General features: G+C 36.7%; 1 protein-coding gene and 1 long non-coding RNA gene across 2 annotated transcripts; both read right to left on the bottom strand.

Annotated features, from left to right (window-relative positions):
* Positions 1 to 3,373: 3,373 nt before the first annotated feature.
* Positions 3,374 to 3,789, bottom strand: LOC149398197 (uncharacterized). Its single transcript, XR_016297016.1, has 3 exons — positions 3,731 to 3,789; positions 3,581 to 3,640; positions 3,374 to 3,485 (listed from the first exon to the last, which is right to left on the bottom strand). It is a non-coding gene; the product is annotated as an uncharacterized LOC149398197 (long non-coding RNA).
* Positions 3,790 to 8,340: 4,551 nt separating this feature from the next.
* Positions 8,341 to 12,585, bottom strand: LOC149398196 (cytochrome P450 76T24-like). Its single transcript, XM_089615211.1, has 2 exons — positions 11,646 to 12,585; positions 8,341 to 9,190 (listed from the first exon to the last, which is right to left on the bottom strand). Exons 1-2 carry the CDS (start codon positions 12,567 to 12,569, stop codon positions 8,579 to 8,581), a joined length of 1,536 nt encoding a protein of 511 aa, XP_089471337.1. The 5' UTR covers positions 12,570 to 12,585; the 3' UTR covers positions 8,341 to 8,578.
* Positions 12,586 to 14,297: the final 1,712 nt, after the last annotated feature.

Below are 14,297 nucleotides of genomic sequence, written 5' to 3'. Positions count from 1 at the left end.
GTGCTACACAACGTTTCCGAGGTCAAGCCATTTGTGGATATTCATTTGAATGAGTTGAGAGTGAATAATCCAAAGAAGGGTAGAAATGAAAAATGGTTGCAAGAAGAACACAACCGTTTGTTTCAAAACTGGCTTGGAAAACGCATATTTATAGAGGCAGGACATTCATCTACGTTGAGTAAACTATCTGGCGGGCCTTCCTCAATGGTTACAAGGTACACTGCTTGGTCTGTTAATGGTTTTACATTTTACACAAGGGAACGAGACAACAAGCATCCCGTACAAAATAGTGGTGTTACATTGTTTGCTGAAACTTTACATGTTTCGTCGGCAAAAGATAAGAATCCAAAACATGCTTTTATGAAGTATTACGGATACATTGAAGATATTTGGGAACTTGATTATTGCGGGTTGCGAGTCGCATTATTCAAGTGCAAATGGGCAGACAATAATCACGTTAAAGTTGATAATGAAGGTGTTACAATTGTCGACTTTAGACGGATTGGCTACGAGAATGATTCATTTATTTTGGCTTCACAAGCAAGTCAAGTGTTTTATGTTTCGGATCCAGCAAATCCTGAGTTATCGTTAGTGGTTCATATGAAAGCGAGAAACGGTAACGAAGAAGAAGACGAAGACATGTCTAGCATTCCTCCGTTCACATGAGGATTACCGCCAATTGATCAAGATGTGGATGATTTTAATGATGACGATGTGTCACATCTACTTCGTAAGGATATAGATCCTATTTTTGTTTGATATTGAACATTTAGATAATGTATTTTCATTTTGGATTTTATGTTATTCTCATGTGGACAACGTTATTTTTCATTCAAAATTTCTCTATACAATGTCATTTACATTAAAATTACATTTCTCCAACATCGCCGCGGCTGAGTACAACTCTCGCCGTGGCAGGATAATCTCGCCGCGGCAGTATACAAATCCTGCCGCGGCGAGGACCCTTCTACAACGCTTAAAAAAGCGTTGTAGAAACCTCGCCGCGGCAACGTATATTCCATGCCGCGGCGAGGTTATTACGCCGCGGCGGGAATATCACCTCGCCGCGGCGAGACAAGTTCTTAAAAAACACAGACTCTCGGTATTAAAAAATCAAAATCTCGCCGCGGCGAAATACAAATCCTGCCGCGGCGAGGACCCTTCTACAACGCTTAAACAAGCGTTGTAGAACCCTCGCCGCGGCAACGTATAATCCATTCCGCGGCGAGGTCATTACGCCGCGGCGGGAATATCAACTCGCCGCGGCGAGAGAAGTTCTTAAAAAACACAGACTATCGGTATTAAAAAATCAAACTCTCGCCGCGGCGACATACAAATCCTGCCGCGGCGAGGACCCTTCTACAACGCTTAAATAAGCGTTGTAGAACCCTCGCCGCGGCAACGTATAATCCATTCCGCGGCGAGGTCATTACGCCGCGGCGGGAATATCAACTCGCCGCGGCGAGACAAGTTCTTAAAAACACATACTCTCGGTATTAAAAAAATCAAAATCTCGCCGCGGCGAAGTAATATTTTAGCCGCGGCGTAGAGCACTCGCCACGGCGGGGAATATACTGTGCCGCGGCGAGAATAGTCATGCCACGGCGAGAAAGGTACCTAGCCGCGGCGAAGAAGCACTCTACCACCTAATCATTCACTTTTTTTTCCAATATTTAACCTGTTCTCCAACTAAAAATGATCATTCAATTAAAATTTCTACAATCAATAAAACAAACCAAACTAGTCTTAAACTGAAACTTAAATTTAGTCATAAACATAAACAAACCAAGCGAGTCATAAACATAAACAAAAAAACCAAGCGAGTCTTAAACTGAAACTTAAATTTAAAAAGAGTTTGAAATTTATATGGAATAGTTGGTGTTGTTGGTTCTTGAAATTTACTCGTCATTTGGTGGTAGTGGTGGTGGGTTCGCTGGATATTGAGGAGGTGCCATATGCGGTGGCCACTGTGGTGGTGCGTACGGATAGTCGGAGTACTGAGGATATGGAGGAAATAACACCTGATTCTCTTGGTTGATGTCCCACCGAGAGTAGAGATCGTTCAACTGATTGATGTGAGAGGCGCCATACTCCGCTTGTTGGTGCATGTACTGTTGCGTGTGTTGGAACCCGCCGACGAGATAGTTGGAGCAATGAGCAATGTAGTCGATGGTGGCGGGGTCGATTACCGGAGGTGCTGGTAAGCGCAATAGGGGCTCCGCTTCCCCCTCTTCCCCCTCTTCCTCCGCTTCTTCCTCTTCCTCCGCTTGTGGATCCTCCCTAATCTTGTACCGCTCGATAATGGAATCCGTAATAGGCCACATTGAACTGTTGATCGTATCCCTTTTCGAGCGTGGTACCCCCGCATTTGTACATAGGCCGGTAATGATCGCCGGATATGGCAAACCGTGTCGTTCATTAGTATAGTCGAGTTTCTTCATCCAATTATAGATGAATCGACCGACGTTAATGGAAAGGCCTTTAACAATGCAGAACAACACCTGGATACGATCCTCGTCGAGAGTGGTGAAGTGCTTGATCGGATAGAGACGAGCGCAAACAAAGTAAATCCACGCTTTAGCGATCCTGGTGAGTTGGTCACGCTTGAGTACCCTTTTTCCTTTTTCAGTGACTCAATCCTCTCCCGGAATGCACAACACCCGCGACATCCACTAGTACAAAAAATAGCAACATGTGCGACTTTTTTCGCACCTGAAAGTCAATTTTCGCACCCAATGATACCTTTGGGTACGACTTTAGGTGCGACTCTTGCGCACCCGAAAAGTCGCACCCAAAAGTCATGACTTTTGGGTGCGACATTTAGGTGCGACTTTTCGCACCCAAAATCGCACCTAACTTTACACAAAACATAGTTGAAAAGGCGGGGAAAAAACATCGGGTGCGAAAAATCGCACCCAAAAATTTGGCGGTAGAGCTTTGGGTGCGAAAAGTGGCACCCAATAGTTTGGAGGGTAGAGCTTTGGGTGCGAAAAGTCGCACCCAAAAGTCATTCCCGCCATAAATTGATGAAAGTTAATTTACTGTAATTTTAGACGTCGCTCTTTTAAAAAGCGACGTCAAATCTATGAAAAACATAATAAATATCAGTATTTTTTATGTCAGTTTATTTAAAAGTGACTTGAATTCCTATTTCGGGTTTGAAAAAAAATAAGGCATGCAAAGCATCAATTAAAAATATAATTTCTCAATATAAAAATATAAAAACAATAAGGCAAAGACAAAACAATCTTGCTAAAACATTCATTGCCCAAACATTTTTTTTTTTTTGTTTACAATTTTTCCAAACCGAATATAGAAACACATGTAATGTTCTGTATTTGCTTAAATTGTAGATCAATAAAAATGTTCCCTGCTGAACTAAAGTCCATGAGAAAGTTGAAAGCAAATGAGACCATCCAAGAACCTAACCAGCTAACCAGAGTCACTAGACTTCCCGCCGAGCCCTTCACGTTTATTGAGAATATCTGAAAATAGTAAAATGAATCAAAATTCATTACTTTATTTTTTTCTTGATGGAGAATAGGAAAATTCGATACTTAGGCTGCCTTTGAATTCTCACCTCTGACATTATAACCCAAGGAATTCCTCCCATGCCTAGCGAGAAAAATCCGGTGTATATCTGGTTACAAAGGATTGAGCCATTATTAATGTAGATAATAAGACTGATAAAATGTTTTGGTAAATTAATTAATTTGCTAATTTCAGTTACCAATACACCAGAAAGTGCTAAGATTGGAGTGGCATCCTTGAATTGTTGAAGTTCCTGAACATAATCTACAATTTTAATGACAGTTACCAATTTTATTAATTTATATTATTCTGAATAGAAAAAAGATACCTGATTCAGATGAATGACAACCCAACAAGAAAGCAACCTAAGCATGTTCCAGCCGAAGAGACCTGAAAGCAAGCGACAAAATCATTTGATAGTTAATTAATTAGGCTACGAAGCACCCATAAACCCGAAAAAATTCAAATTTTTTTATCTCACGAGAAGAAGCGGTCTTCGTCCGGATTTGTCCATCAAAACGACACCCAGTGCGGTCATTGGAACCTGTGGAACAGATATCTCTGGTTTTGATTATAAATTTCCTAAAATCGATATCACAATAAATTAACTGAGAGTTGTTTACAACGAACCTGGACATCGACCATCGCGATAGTCCCGATGCTACCGGAGAACCCTGTGATGTTCAACAAAAACCAGACGAGCGTTAAAACGGGTCAAGGAGTGAGGAAAATCAGTCAAACATGTGTACCAGCTGATATGAATATAGCACTTGCGTAGAACACAATGGCGTTCACTCCTCCGAATTGTTGCAACACCATTAATCCCACTCCAACCTAATCATCATCACATTGATACCAGGCTTTTCAAGTCATTTATGGCTCTTTAAATTCAAACACACGCTCAGAATTCCCAGCTTTAAAACCCTGTTTTCAAAAATTCATAACTCACTCAAATCTCAACGGATTTACATGTTCTTGGTCATTTTAGAAAGCCCATAACGTCTACTTTCCAGGAAAAATATCAACAAATCCAAATTAAATCGGTACTGATCTGACCACGTCAATTTACAGAGGCTATTCACAGCGAACTTAAAATTGATTCAAACTCACGTATCCGAGCACAAGCAATACAATCCGAGAACCAAAACGAACTCAAACTCACTTAAATTCCACAACCCAAGCTCAGAAATCAAAAGCCCCAAATCCAAACTAAGAACCCTAATTTTTTCAAAAATCCATTTCGGGTAAGAACTTTTCTTACCTTGATTTCGTGAAATTTCTTGTTCCCGGTGCTCTCTTGTCCTTTTCCCGGGGGTGACTCATGGTCGGCGTGCTCCGGTGACTCGCGGCCGTCGTGGCTCATCTCGGTCGGTGCGCACGCACAAGGAGGCTCGGTCTCTGGCTGGTGGCGTGCTAAGGAGAACAAGGACAAGAAGATGAAGATGAGAGGATGGGTATGGCCGGGTTGTTCTTGTGACCGAGATATATATAGTGAGCTGGAGAGAGAGAGAGTAGGATAGAGAGAGAGAGAGAGAGAGAATGAGAGCGTGAGAGAGATAGAAAAAGCTCAGACTGAATTTTTTTTATAACATGACCTAGAATTTGGGTGCGACTTTGTCGCACCCAATGGTCAAAATTTTATAAAAAAGGGGGGAAAATGACCGCTTAAAACATTTGGACTTTTGGGTGCGACTTTGTCGCACCCAAAAGGTAACCTTGATTTTTAGGTGCGACTTTGTCGCACCCAAATGTATTAATGAACTTTTGGGTGCGACTTTTCGCACCCAAATTTAAAAAAAATAGCGAAATTTTTTAGTTGCTTCAATGTCTTTTGGATGCGATTTTTCGCACCCGAAAGTCTTTTTTGGTGCGACTTTTAGGTGCGAAAAGTCGCACCCAAAAGTCATCCGCACCGAAAGACTGTATTTGTAGTAGTGTCTCCTCATGGCTGCAACTTCTTAGCCATTCTCGATAGCCCTCGTTCTCGAAAGGCACATCTGGGGTCCCAAGAAGATCGTTGATAACTTCGATACTCATATCGACCGGTTTCCCACGGACCGTCACAACATCACCTTGGGAGTCCGGCAAGTTTGCATAGAATTCGTACACGAAGTTGACGTTCGAATCAAACTCGGGTACAACACAATACCTTCCCCAATCATGACCAACTATGCTGTTGCGGATTAGCTTTCCTATATCCGACGTATTGCTTACATTGAATCCTCTCTCATGGATAGTGTTACGCGGCAAGATTTTGTCGTAGCGTTCCTCCGCGACCTTGCTAGTAAAGATACTCGAGTTGTATTCCTCTTTGGGAGACTGTTGACGAGGTCGCTTGCTTTTTACTTTACTCTGACCTCTGGAAGAGCTCGGAGCCTTGGAGGCCGTGTTTTTAGTTCGACGCATTTTCAAGCTCCTACAAAACATAATCATAAACAATTCTACAATTAACATATAACAAATTATATATCAATTCCAAGAATATATATTTAAACATGACAAATTAAAACAATTCCAACATTCACAAATAATTCATAAACAATTCGACCAATCACAAATTCATGAACAATTCGATCAATCACAAATTCATAAACAATTCAATCTCAACATTAATATACATAACCATTTTAACCACTAACCTGTGTAACAATATGTCAAACACAATCCGGACATTTCAATTTAACTCAAATTCTCATTCAAATTCATTCATATCAACAAAACCCTAATTTCACTAAATTCACTCATTCAAATTCCACTAACCTAAATTCACTCATTCAAATTCCACTAACCTAAACCCTAATTTCTTGTTCTAAAAAGAGAAAATCAAACAAAACCCTAAATTTGTGAATTAAAAAAATCAAACTATATGCAATTCGGGTAAACAACAAGAACTCCATATCAACAACACGAAATTAAATCAATATACACCTTAAAAAACTTTTAAAATCATACCTTACAATGAGGTGGCAAGAGAGAGAGAGAGAGAGAGGCGCGAGAGGAAGCACGGCGAGGACTCGGCGAGAGATAAATGACGGCGAGGACAAGGCGAGAGAGAGTTGGCGGCAAGGACAAGGCGACGGCGAGATTTTGGGGCGGCGAGGACGTGGCGAGGGATTTTGAAAGAAAAAAACTGGAGAGATGCGGCCGAAAATGGTTGTCTCGTGTGTGGGTATTGGAAAAAATGAGAAAAAAAAACTGAAAACGGCCTTTTATAGTGAAAACTTAAAAACCCTCGCCGCGGCGAACATATGTCTTCGCCGCGGCGTGGAGTTCCTACAACGGATATTATAACCGTTGTAGGAACGTCTCGCCGCGGCGAGATTCCTCACTCGCCGCGGCGAGACAGTTTCTTAAAAAACTGCTTGGCCACGGTATCCACCTCGCCGCGGCGGAGGATATTTCTAGCCGCGGCGAAATTATGTCGCCTCGGCGAGAAATATTTATCGCCGCGGCGAATAGATTCTACAACGCTTGTAAAAAGCGTTGTAGAAAGTGTCGCCGCGGCGATGTTGAAATTGTGCCGCGGCGAGGCCCATCCTTCTACAACGCTTTTACCATGCTTTGTAGAAAGTTCTCGCCGAGGCATAAATCACGTGGTGCCGCGGCGAGGATTCTACAACGGATAGTGTAAACGTTGTGGAAAATCTGAAATTTATGTACTTCTACAACGCTTAACAAAAGCGTTGTAGAATAACTAAGTTTCTACAACGCTTAGCTTTAAGCGTTGTAGAAACCATCAGATTCTACAACGCTTATCCATAAGCGTTGTAGAAACACTATGTTTCTCCAACGCTTATGTAAAGCGTTGTAGAATCCCTAGTTTCTACAACGCTTATGTTAAGCGTTGTAGAAAGTGGGTTGTATAATCCAACATTTGTAGTAGTGTCACTAGGTTGAGTATTAGAAGTGTCAAATTTTGAGTTTTTGGCTATATTTGATAAGTGGCATCCATTTGGTATTATTAGTGTCAATCTCCCCAATGACATATGTATCCATATAATTGCCAAGTATTCCTTTTTTTCATTAATATCTATTTAAAAATTACCATTTATTTTTGTCTCCCGTTTATTATTTTTCTATATAACCGGAATAAGAACTACACATATAATAATAAATTATTATTTTTATTTCGAAAATATATATAATTATTCAAATAAACTTAAGAAAAAAAATCGGGAGCAAATATTTGATTTGATATTGTCATATCATCAGAATTGGCTATTTAAACAAAAATATCTAAATGTTGACAATTTAGCAGTTATAAATTTTACATAGTTTACTCTGTGTAATTTTTCTAGAATAAATTGATCGATTAGTTTTATTTGGTAAAAAACAAAAAATGTCCATCTTTAGATGAGGGGACCTGAATGCACTAATATCGGTGAAAAATGTAAAATGGGACTTGAATGCAATATTGGCAGAAAATGTAATTATGGGAATGTTCCATCCTTTGTGCGGAACAAATGTGATATTTCGTTAAGTTAATGAAGCATAGGGTACTCTTTCCTCTATGTTGTACCAGTCGAAGCGTAGAGATTTTAGCGAGGCCCTTCATTTATCAACAAAAAACAATGAAGTTCGCCGACAACCGTATGGCTTTTTACGTAGTGCAACAATAACAAATAATATTATCGTGATAACTAGTTTTGGTCTAGTGGTAATCTCACACATACATCAACGGTGAGGTTCTGAGTTCAAATCTCATAGGCTATAGAAATGCACGCCCCTTTAAGATTTGTCTTAAATTATGTAATATTGGTCGATAGTATCACATGCGTTTCCACGGCCTAAAATATCATGTAGGCCAATAGTGTCACTATTATATAATAAAAAAAATACTATCAAACTCATGAACGTGTATAAATAAACATAACCATGAATACCACTTAATAACAACACAAGTCTTGCCAAGACTAAAGCATGTCTTTCTAACATAATAACAATTTACTTTTCATATTGCCAAATTAAGTCATATAAACTTGACACATTGCACATAAAACTTTCACTCGAACATATTATCTTCTTCACGCAAATATAAACAACGCAATCATATAATAAGCACAGGAATGACGCTCAAAGGCTCGGCCATTTGCAAGGTAATGCCAAACTTCTCGTCCATGTTCATCGTCTCGGGCGTGATGTCATTTTCAAGATTCCATTCAAAGTTGTGAATCAGCGAACCCAACATCAGTTGAATCATCCGCGTCGCCAATGGTAATCCAGGGCATATTCTTCGACCGCCGCCAAACGGAACGAGCTCGAAATCCCGACCTTTGAAGTCAACACTCGACCTCAAAAACCTCTCGGGAATGAACTCGCTAGGGTCTTCCCAAACACTCGGGTCTCTGGAAATAGCCCACACGTTGACCAAGATTTGCGAGCCTTTAGGGATCGTGTAACGACCGTTGATTTCCACATCGACGATCGCTCTCCGGGGAATTAATAAGGGAGCTGCCGGGTGTAAACGGTAGGTCTCTTTGACAATGGCTTGCAAGTATGGAAGGCGATCGATGTCCGATTCTTTGACTTGGTTTCCTTTTCCGATGACTCGATTGATTTCTTCTTTGACTTTTGACATCACTTTCGGGGCTCTGAGAAGCTCAGCCATCGACCACTCCAACGTCGATGATGTCGTCTCGGTTCCAGCGCCAAGAAGATCCTTGGTACATCATGAAGATACAAAACTTAATGATCTATATCTAATTAATTAATTAATTAGAGCCATAAGTAAATTACTTTATCCTTAATTGAGTGAGTGTAATAATCAAGGAGTCAAGAATTATTTAAAATCCTTTTAATATCTTTGGACTTAGCGGAGTGATACATTCAATTACATATACACATTAACAGTTTCTTTACGACATATTTTTAGAGTAACTAAAATTTTAAATTGGGGTTTGGCATATGTAGACTTTGGATTATGATTGATGTCTATTACATTTTAGTTTCTCAATAATAATATTTTTGCAGTGTTAGTCCCTTAATAGTTTTTTTTATAGGTTAGTGTGCACTCATGATCCTATAACATTAGGAATTGTGGCAGATTAATTAGCTTATAATCTTTTTTTGCACCAAAAGTCCTTAAACTTCGTCACATTTATTGTAGTATAGTATTATGACTTCAATTGGTTGATGAATGCAGCGGAAATGCAAGTTATCAAGAGGGTCACACTCATGAGATTATGTGTAAAAATAGGAATAAATTTGTCAGATCCATAAATTTGGTACATTTTTTAATATAAATTTTCATGGTCATTAGTCTCAGAATAACCCTTGCAAGAAAATAATAATAATAATAATAATAATAATAATAATAATAATAATAATAATAATAATAATAATAATAATAATAATAATAATAATAATAATAAATCCCTCTCCGTTATCCCTAGTTCCCTACCAAATTAAATTTAATTTCAAGGTAAATTTTTAGGCATTTATACAAAATTTAGGCATTCTCGAAAACATACACTTAAATACTTATTCTTTTCTTTTCTCAGCAAAAATACTTAATGTTAGATTTCAATGCACCGTTAAACAAAGTTAGTTAAATTTAACGGTAATACACGTGGCAGTCTCAAATTAAACACGATTAAATATATTTTTTCTTCGAATGAAAACTAAAATTAAAGATATCATATTTATAATAAAAATTTATTTGAAAACGAATTTTATATTATAATCAGGCAATGATGATATTGTAAAAATATTTTAATATTTATTTCTTAATATTAACCAAGCACTAATAATATCAAATTTATTAAAAAAATTATAAACATTTTTAGAAACATTTTATAAACATGTTTATATTAAAAAGATTAATTATTTCAATAATATCATTTTTAGAAAATAATTAATTAATTTTTTTATTAAAAAAACTGATACTATTGAAAATGATTTAATATTTATTTCGAAAAATTAATCAAGCATTAATAATATCAATTTAGAAAAATGCTTAATTAATTTTTTAAATATTAAAAATATTTTAATAATATCATTAATGCTTGATTATAATATTACAGTCATTTTTAATTAGTATTTTTGTTATAAAAATGATATTATTATTGTTCAATTAATTTTTTAAAAAATATGAAATCGTATTTAATCTGAGGTTGCTATATTTTTTTCTGTCAAATTTTATTAACTTTGTTATTTAACGGTGTAATTAAAACTCAACATTAGGTATTTTTGCCTCAAAAAAAAAATTAAGTGTTTGTGCTGCTATTTTCTCTTCTCTAAATCTAATTGAGTAAATTACATCCTAAATCCAAAATAATATAGCACTTTTTACCAAATCTTGATCTTATAGCAAAAAATACCTGTAGTTTAATATGCGTATAATATTTCGAAAGTCAAATGGAAAAAAGAAAAAGAAAAAAAGAGAAACAGGAAAGCAGCTATTCTAGGTAAAACAATGTCAAAGTTTCTCTTTGTCTTTGTCTTTATAAGTTATTAGGATTCTATACGTATCATTAACTAACGTTGTTAAAATTTATTATTAAAGATTTTTAGCCTAAAATTTTATTGAAGGACAAGTGGAAGTTTATATTTCATTATTAAGTGAAATTTTTCGCCTAAAAAATTATTGAAGGACAGTCCTAAGTCACTCGTAATATGACTTTTACGTATACGTATTGTGGTAGCTGACTTATTATCTGAATAATTAGATAATGATCAAACTAAAATTCTAACATAAAAAATTCAAATACGTCATATATTTAGCCCTCCCTAAAGTTTATAGAGTGACTATGTGTGTGTGTATATATATATATGAAGATCTTTTATTTATTAACTTCTTGAGGTAAAAGAGTGATATTTTACAAACATTCCGAGTTCAGACAATAATAACTAATTAAACTAAAAATTCAAGTATAGTTCGTTTTGTTTTAAAAAATATCCAAGTATATTTAGTTTTTCTTAATCAAGAAATATATAGTGTTTTATCTATTATATGTATACACACACACACACACACACATATATATATATATAGTACTAAACTTCTGTGAAAATATGTGGATATTTCCATGATATGAATTAGGGCAGATATTTTAAATATAAGGAGAAACACTAATACTAATAATAATAATAATAATAATGAAAAAGAGCCATACCGATAACAAGTGTTTTATTGAGTTTCTGTCAAGCTGATCTTCTTTTCCAATCATGCCAATAAGAACATCTAAAACATCTTTCTCTTCCGTTTGACAGTTACTCTCTCCTCTAATCCTCAGCCTCTCACATATGATCTTATCAAACAAGTCCGAAAACTTCAGAAAATGATCCGTTGCCCGTCTCCTGATGCCTTGCGGGTCAAGCTTCCTCAGCAACGGGAAGAAATCCGCGACGTTAGGCTCACCCAGCACCTCGGCGATCTTCCGGACCGTGTCCCTGATTCCCACCGCCACGTCATCATCACCGCCACCACCGCCGGACCCTGAATTTCCCACCAAATCCACGGAGAAGAAAGTGGTGGACAGCGAGTTCAGAGAAGCCTTGAAAGCCGCTCTCCCGATCTCGACTACACCACAACGGCTAGTCTTCTCCCGAACCTCGTCGAGAAGCTCTTCCACTTTCTTGTGCCGCAAGTTACTGCTGGAGTCCAGGGCTTTCTTGGAGAACACGTGGAGGTTGCAGATCTTCCGGAGTGTTCTCCAAGCTCCGGTCGGAGGCGGCCAAACTATTCCGTACTGGGAATGGTCGAGGCAACGAGCGGCATCGGGGACTGTGCGCTCTGAAAAGGACTGGTCGTGGGTCTGGAGTATTTCTTTGGCCATGGCCGGAGAAGAGACCACGATCGTCGTGACTCGGCCGAGCTTCAGGCTCATGATCGGGCCGTACTTCTTGGAGAGATCGGCGAGAGATTTGTGGGGCTGTTTGTCGCCGATCTCCAACAGGTTTCCGATGATCGGAAAAGGCTTAGGCCCAGGAGGAATCTTTTCGCCTCTTCTCGCCGTGGTTTTAATTACAAAGAAATAAATGAAATGAAGGAGAAGAATAAGAAGAAGAGGATACAGAAAATATGACTTAACGTCCATGGCTCTCTCTCTGTCTCTCTCTGTCTCTCTCTCTCTCTCTATATATATGTTCTAATGAAGCAGGATTTTCATTTCTATACATACTTGCATGACTTTCTAATATGAATGATTCATTAATCACATATCCGTACGTACATACATGTGGCTTGAGGTTTTAGATTTCCATAGTAATTAATATTCGTATAGTCAAGGACGAAGGTTGGGGGAGAGCTTATTTTTTAAAATTTAATTAGGCATCGTAGAAAAGTTATAATTAGCAAATATTAATTTTATAATTTCATCATTAATGGAAATAAAAATGAATCAATAAATACCACAATATTTCATGCTTTCAAAATAATAAAGTTAAAAAAAAAACGAATTCGAAAAGAAAAGAAAAATTAGTTATCTGAATCAATCAGTTAATTAGTAATAATAAATAAAAATGAATTATATAACAGGATGCATGCAACTTTTAATTCCTTTATTTTAGCAAAATCTCTCTCTCTCTCATGTTCAAAATCATCATATTTAAAATAACTTAGTTTTCTTATTTATAACGGGTTATAATTATCGATGCTAGTTTACAAAATTAATAAAACGTACATATATACTCAGGGGCGGACCTAGGTGCTAGCCTCAAGAGCCCTGCCCCTCCTCCCAATTTCGGGTTAAAAAAAATTCAGCCTAAATTAAATTTTGGCCACTCCTCCTTCTAAGTTCTGGATCCGCCATTGTATATACTGATTGATGGAATTCAATATCAATTGCTGATAATTTAAGTAGCCAAGGTTTCGTATGAAGGTATCCTAATAACAGTGGATAAAAAGTGTACTACTATATAAATGCATGCTCTTTTAGGATTTATCTTAAATTTTATAATTTTGATCAATAATGTCACATGCGATTTACAATGTTAATATATTATGTAATTTTGGCCGATAATATCACTTTTCAAAAAAAAAAAGGGCCTACTACAACTGTATAAGATTTTGACACATTAAAAAAAAAAAACTAATTCCTAAATGCGACCGACTATAAAACTCTAATAACTACAAATCAAAATATTTTTAAGCATACCGTAATAACTATTTAACTAATTTTAAACTTGATTTTAAGAACTAGTCAATATTTCGTTTAGTTTGGTAAATTATATTTATTAAAGTCAGTGTATAAATTATAAATTGATGATGAAAATATTAAAGATAATCATGTAGAATACTATCTTATTAGAGGTCACATTACCAAATGTGACTAAATATTATACATGCTTAAATCGTTGGCTAGATTACGTTTTAAGTGGTTTACTTTATTTTTAAGACTACTACAAATAAGTCACTTCTAAAAGTCAAAAAGTCGATTACATATATATGAGCTTTAGAAGCGAGTCTAAAAATGGCAAGTTGCTTCTAATAAAAAATTAAACAATTGTATTAAATGGCTATTTTAAAAGCATATTTGTGAAATATTGACTACTCACCAATCTCTAAATGTTTAGAGTGACCAAATTAATTAGATGTTGTGGGGCTTCCATTTACTTTTTGGATATGATGCCATCAATAGGATTTCGAGGTTGATAAATGCTATTTATTTGCTTTCTTATCCAATTGTTTTGATTTCATTAAGAAATGCGTAACTGCACAATTAAGCCACTAAAAACGTCAAAATTACAATTTAGCTATGTTTTAAATATAGCCACAAAATTTAACGTAGCAAGTTATTTTCTATTAATTTTTATTATATTTTGAA

This window comes from Urtica dioica, chromosome 5 (genome assembly GCF_054948205.1).
Source record: "Urtica dioica subsp. dioica isolate 48M chromosome 5, U.dioica_male_clone48M_v1_H2, whole genome shotgun sequence".
In the NCBI taxonomy this organism is placed as follows: Eukaryota; Viridiplantae; Streptophyta; class Magnoliopsida; order Rosales; family Urticaceae; genus Urtica; species Urtica dioica.
This window is presented reverse-complemented; position numbering and strand designations above follow the sequence as displayed.

What these genes read in the sequence shown, in the direction of transcription:
- LOC149398196 (XM_089615211.1), bottom strand. Translation starts at nt 12,569, where the DNA reads ATGGACGTTAAGTCATATTTTCTGTATCCTCTTCTTCTTATTCTTCTC. An exon ending in CAATAAAACACTTGTTATCG is followed by an intron (nt 9,191 to 11,645) that starts GTATGGCTCTTT and finishes TGATGTACCAAG; the next exon opens with GATCTTCTTGGCGCTGGAAC.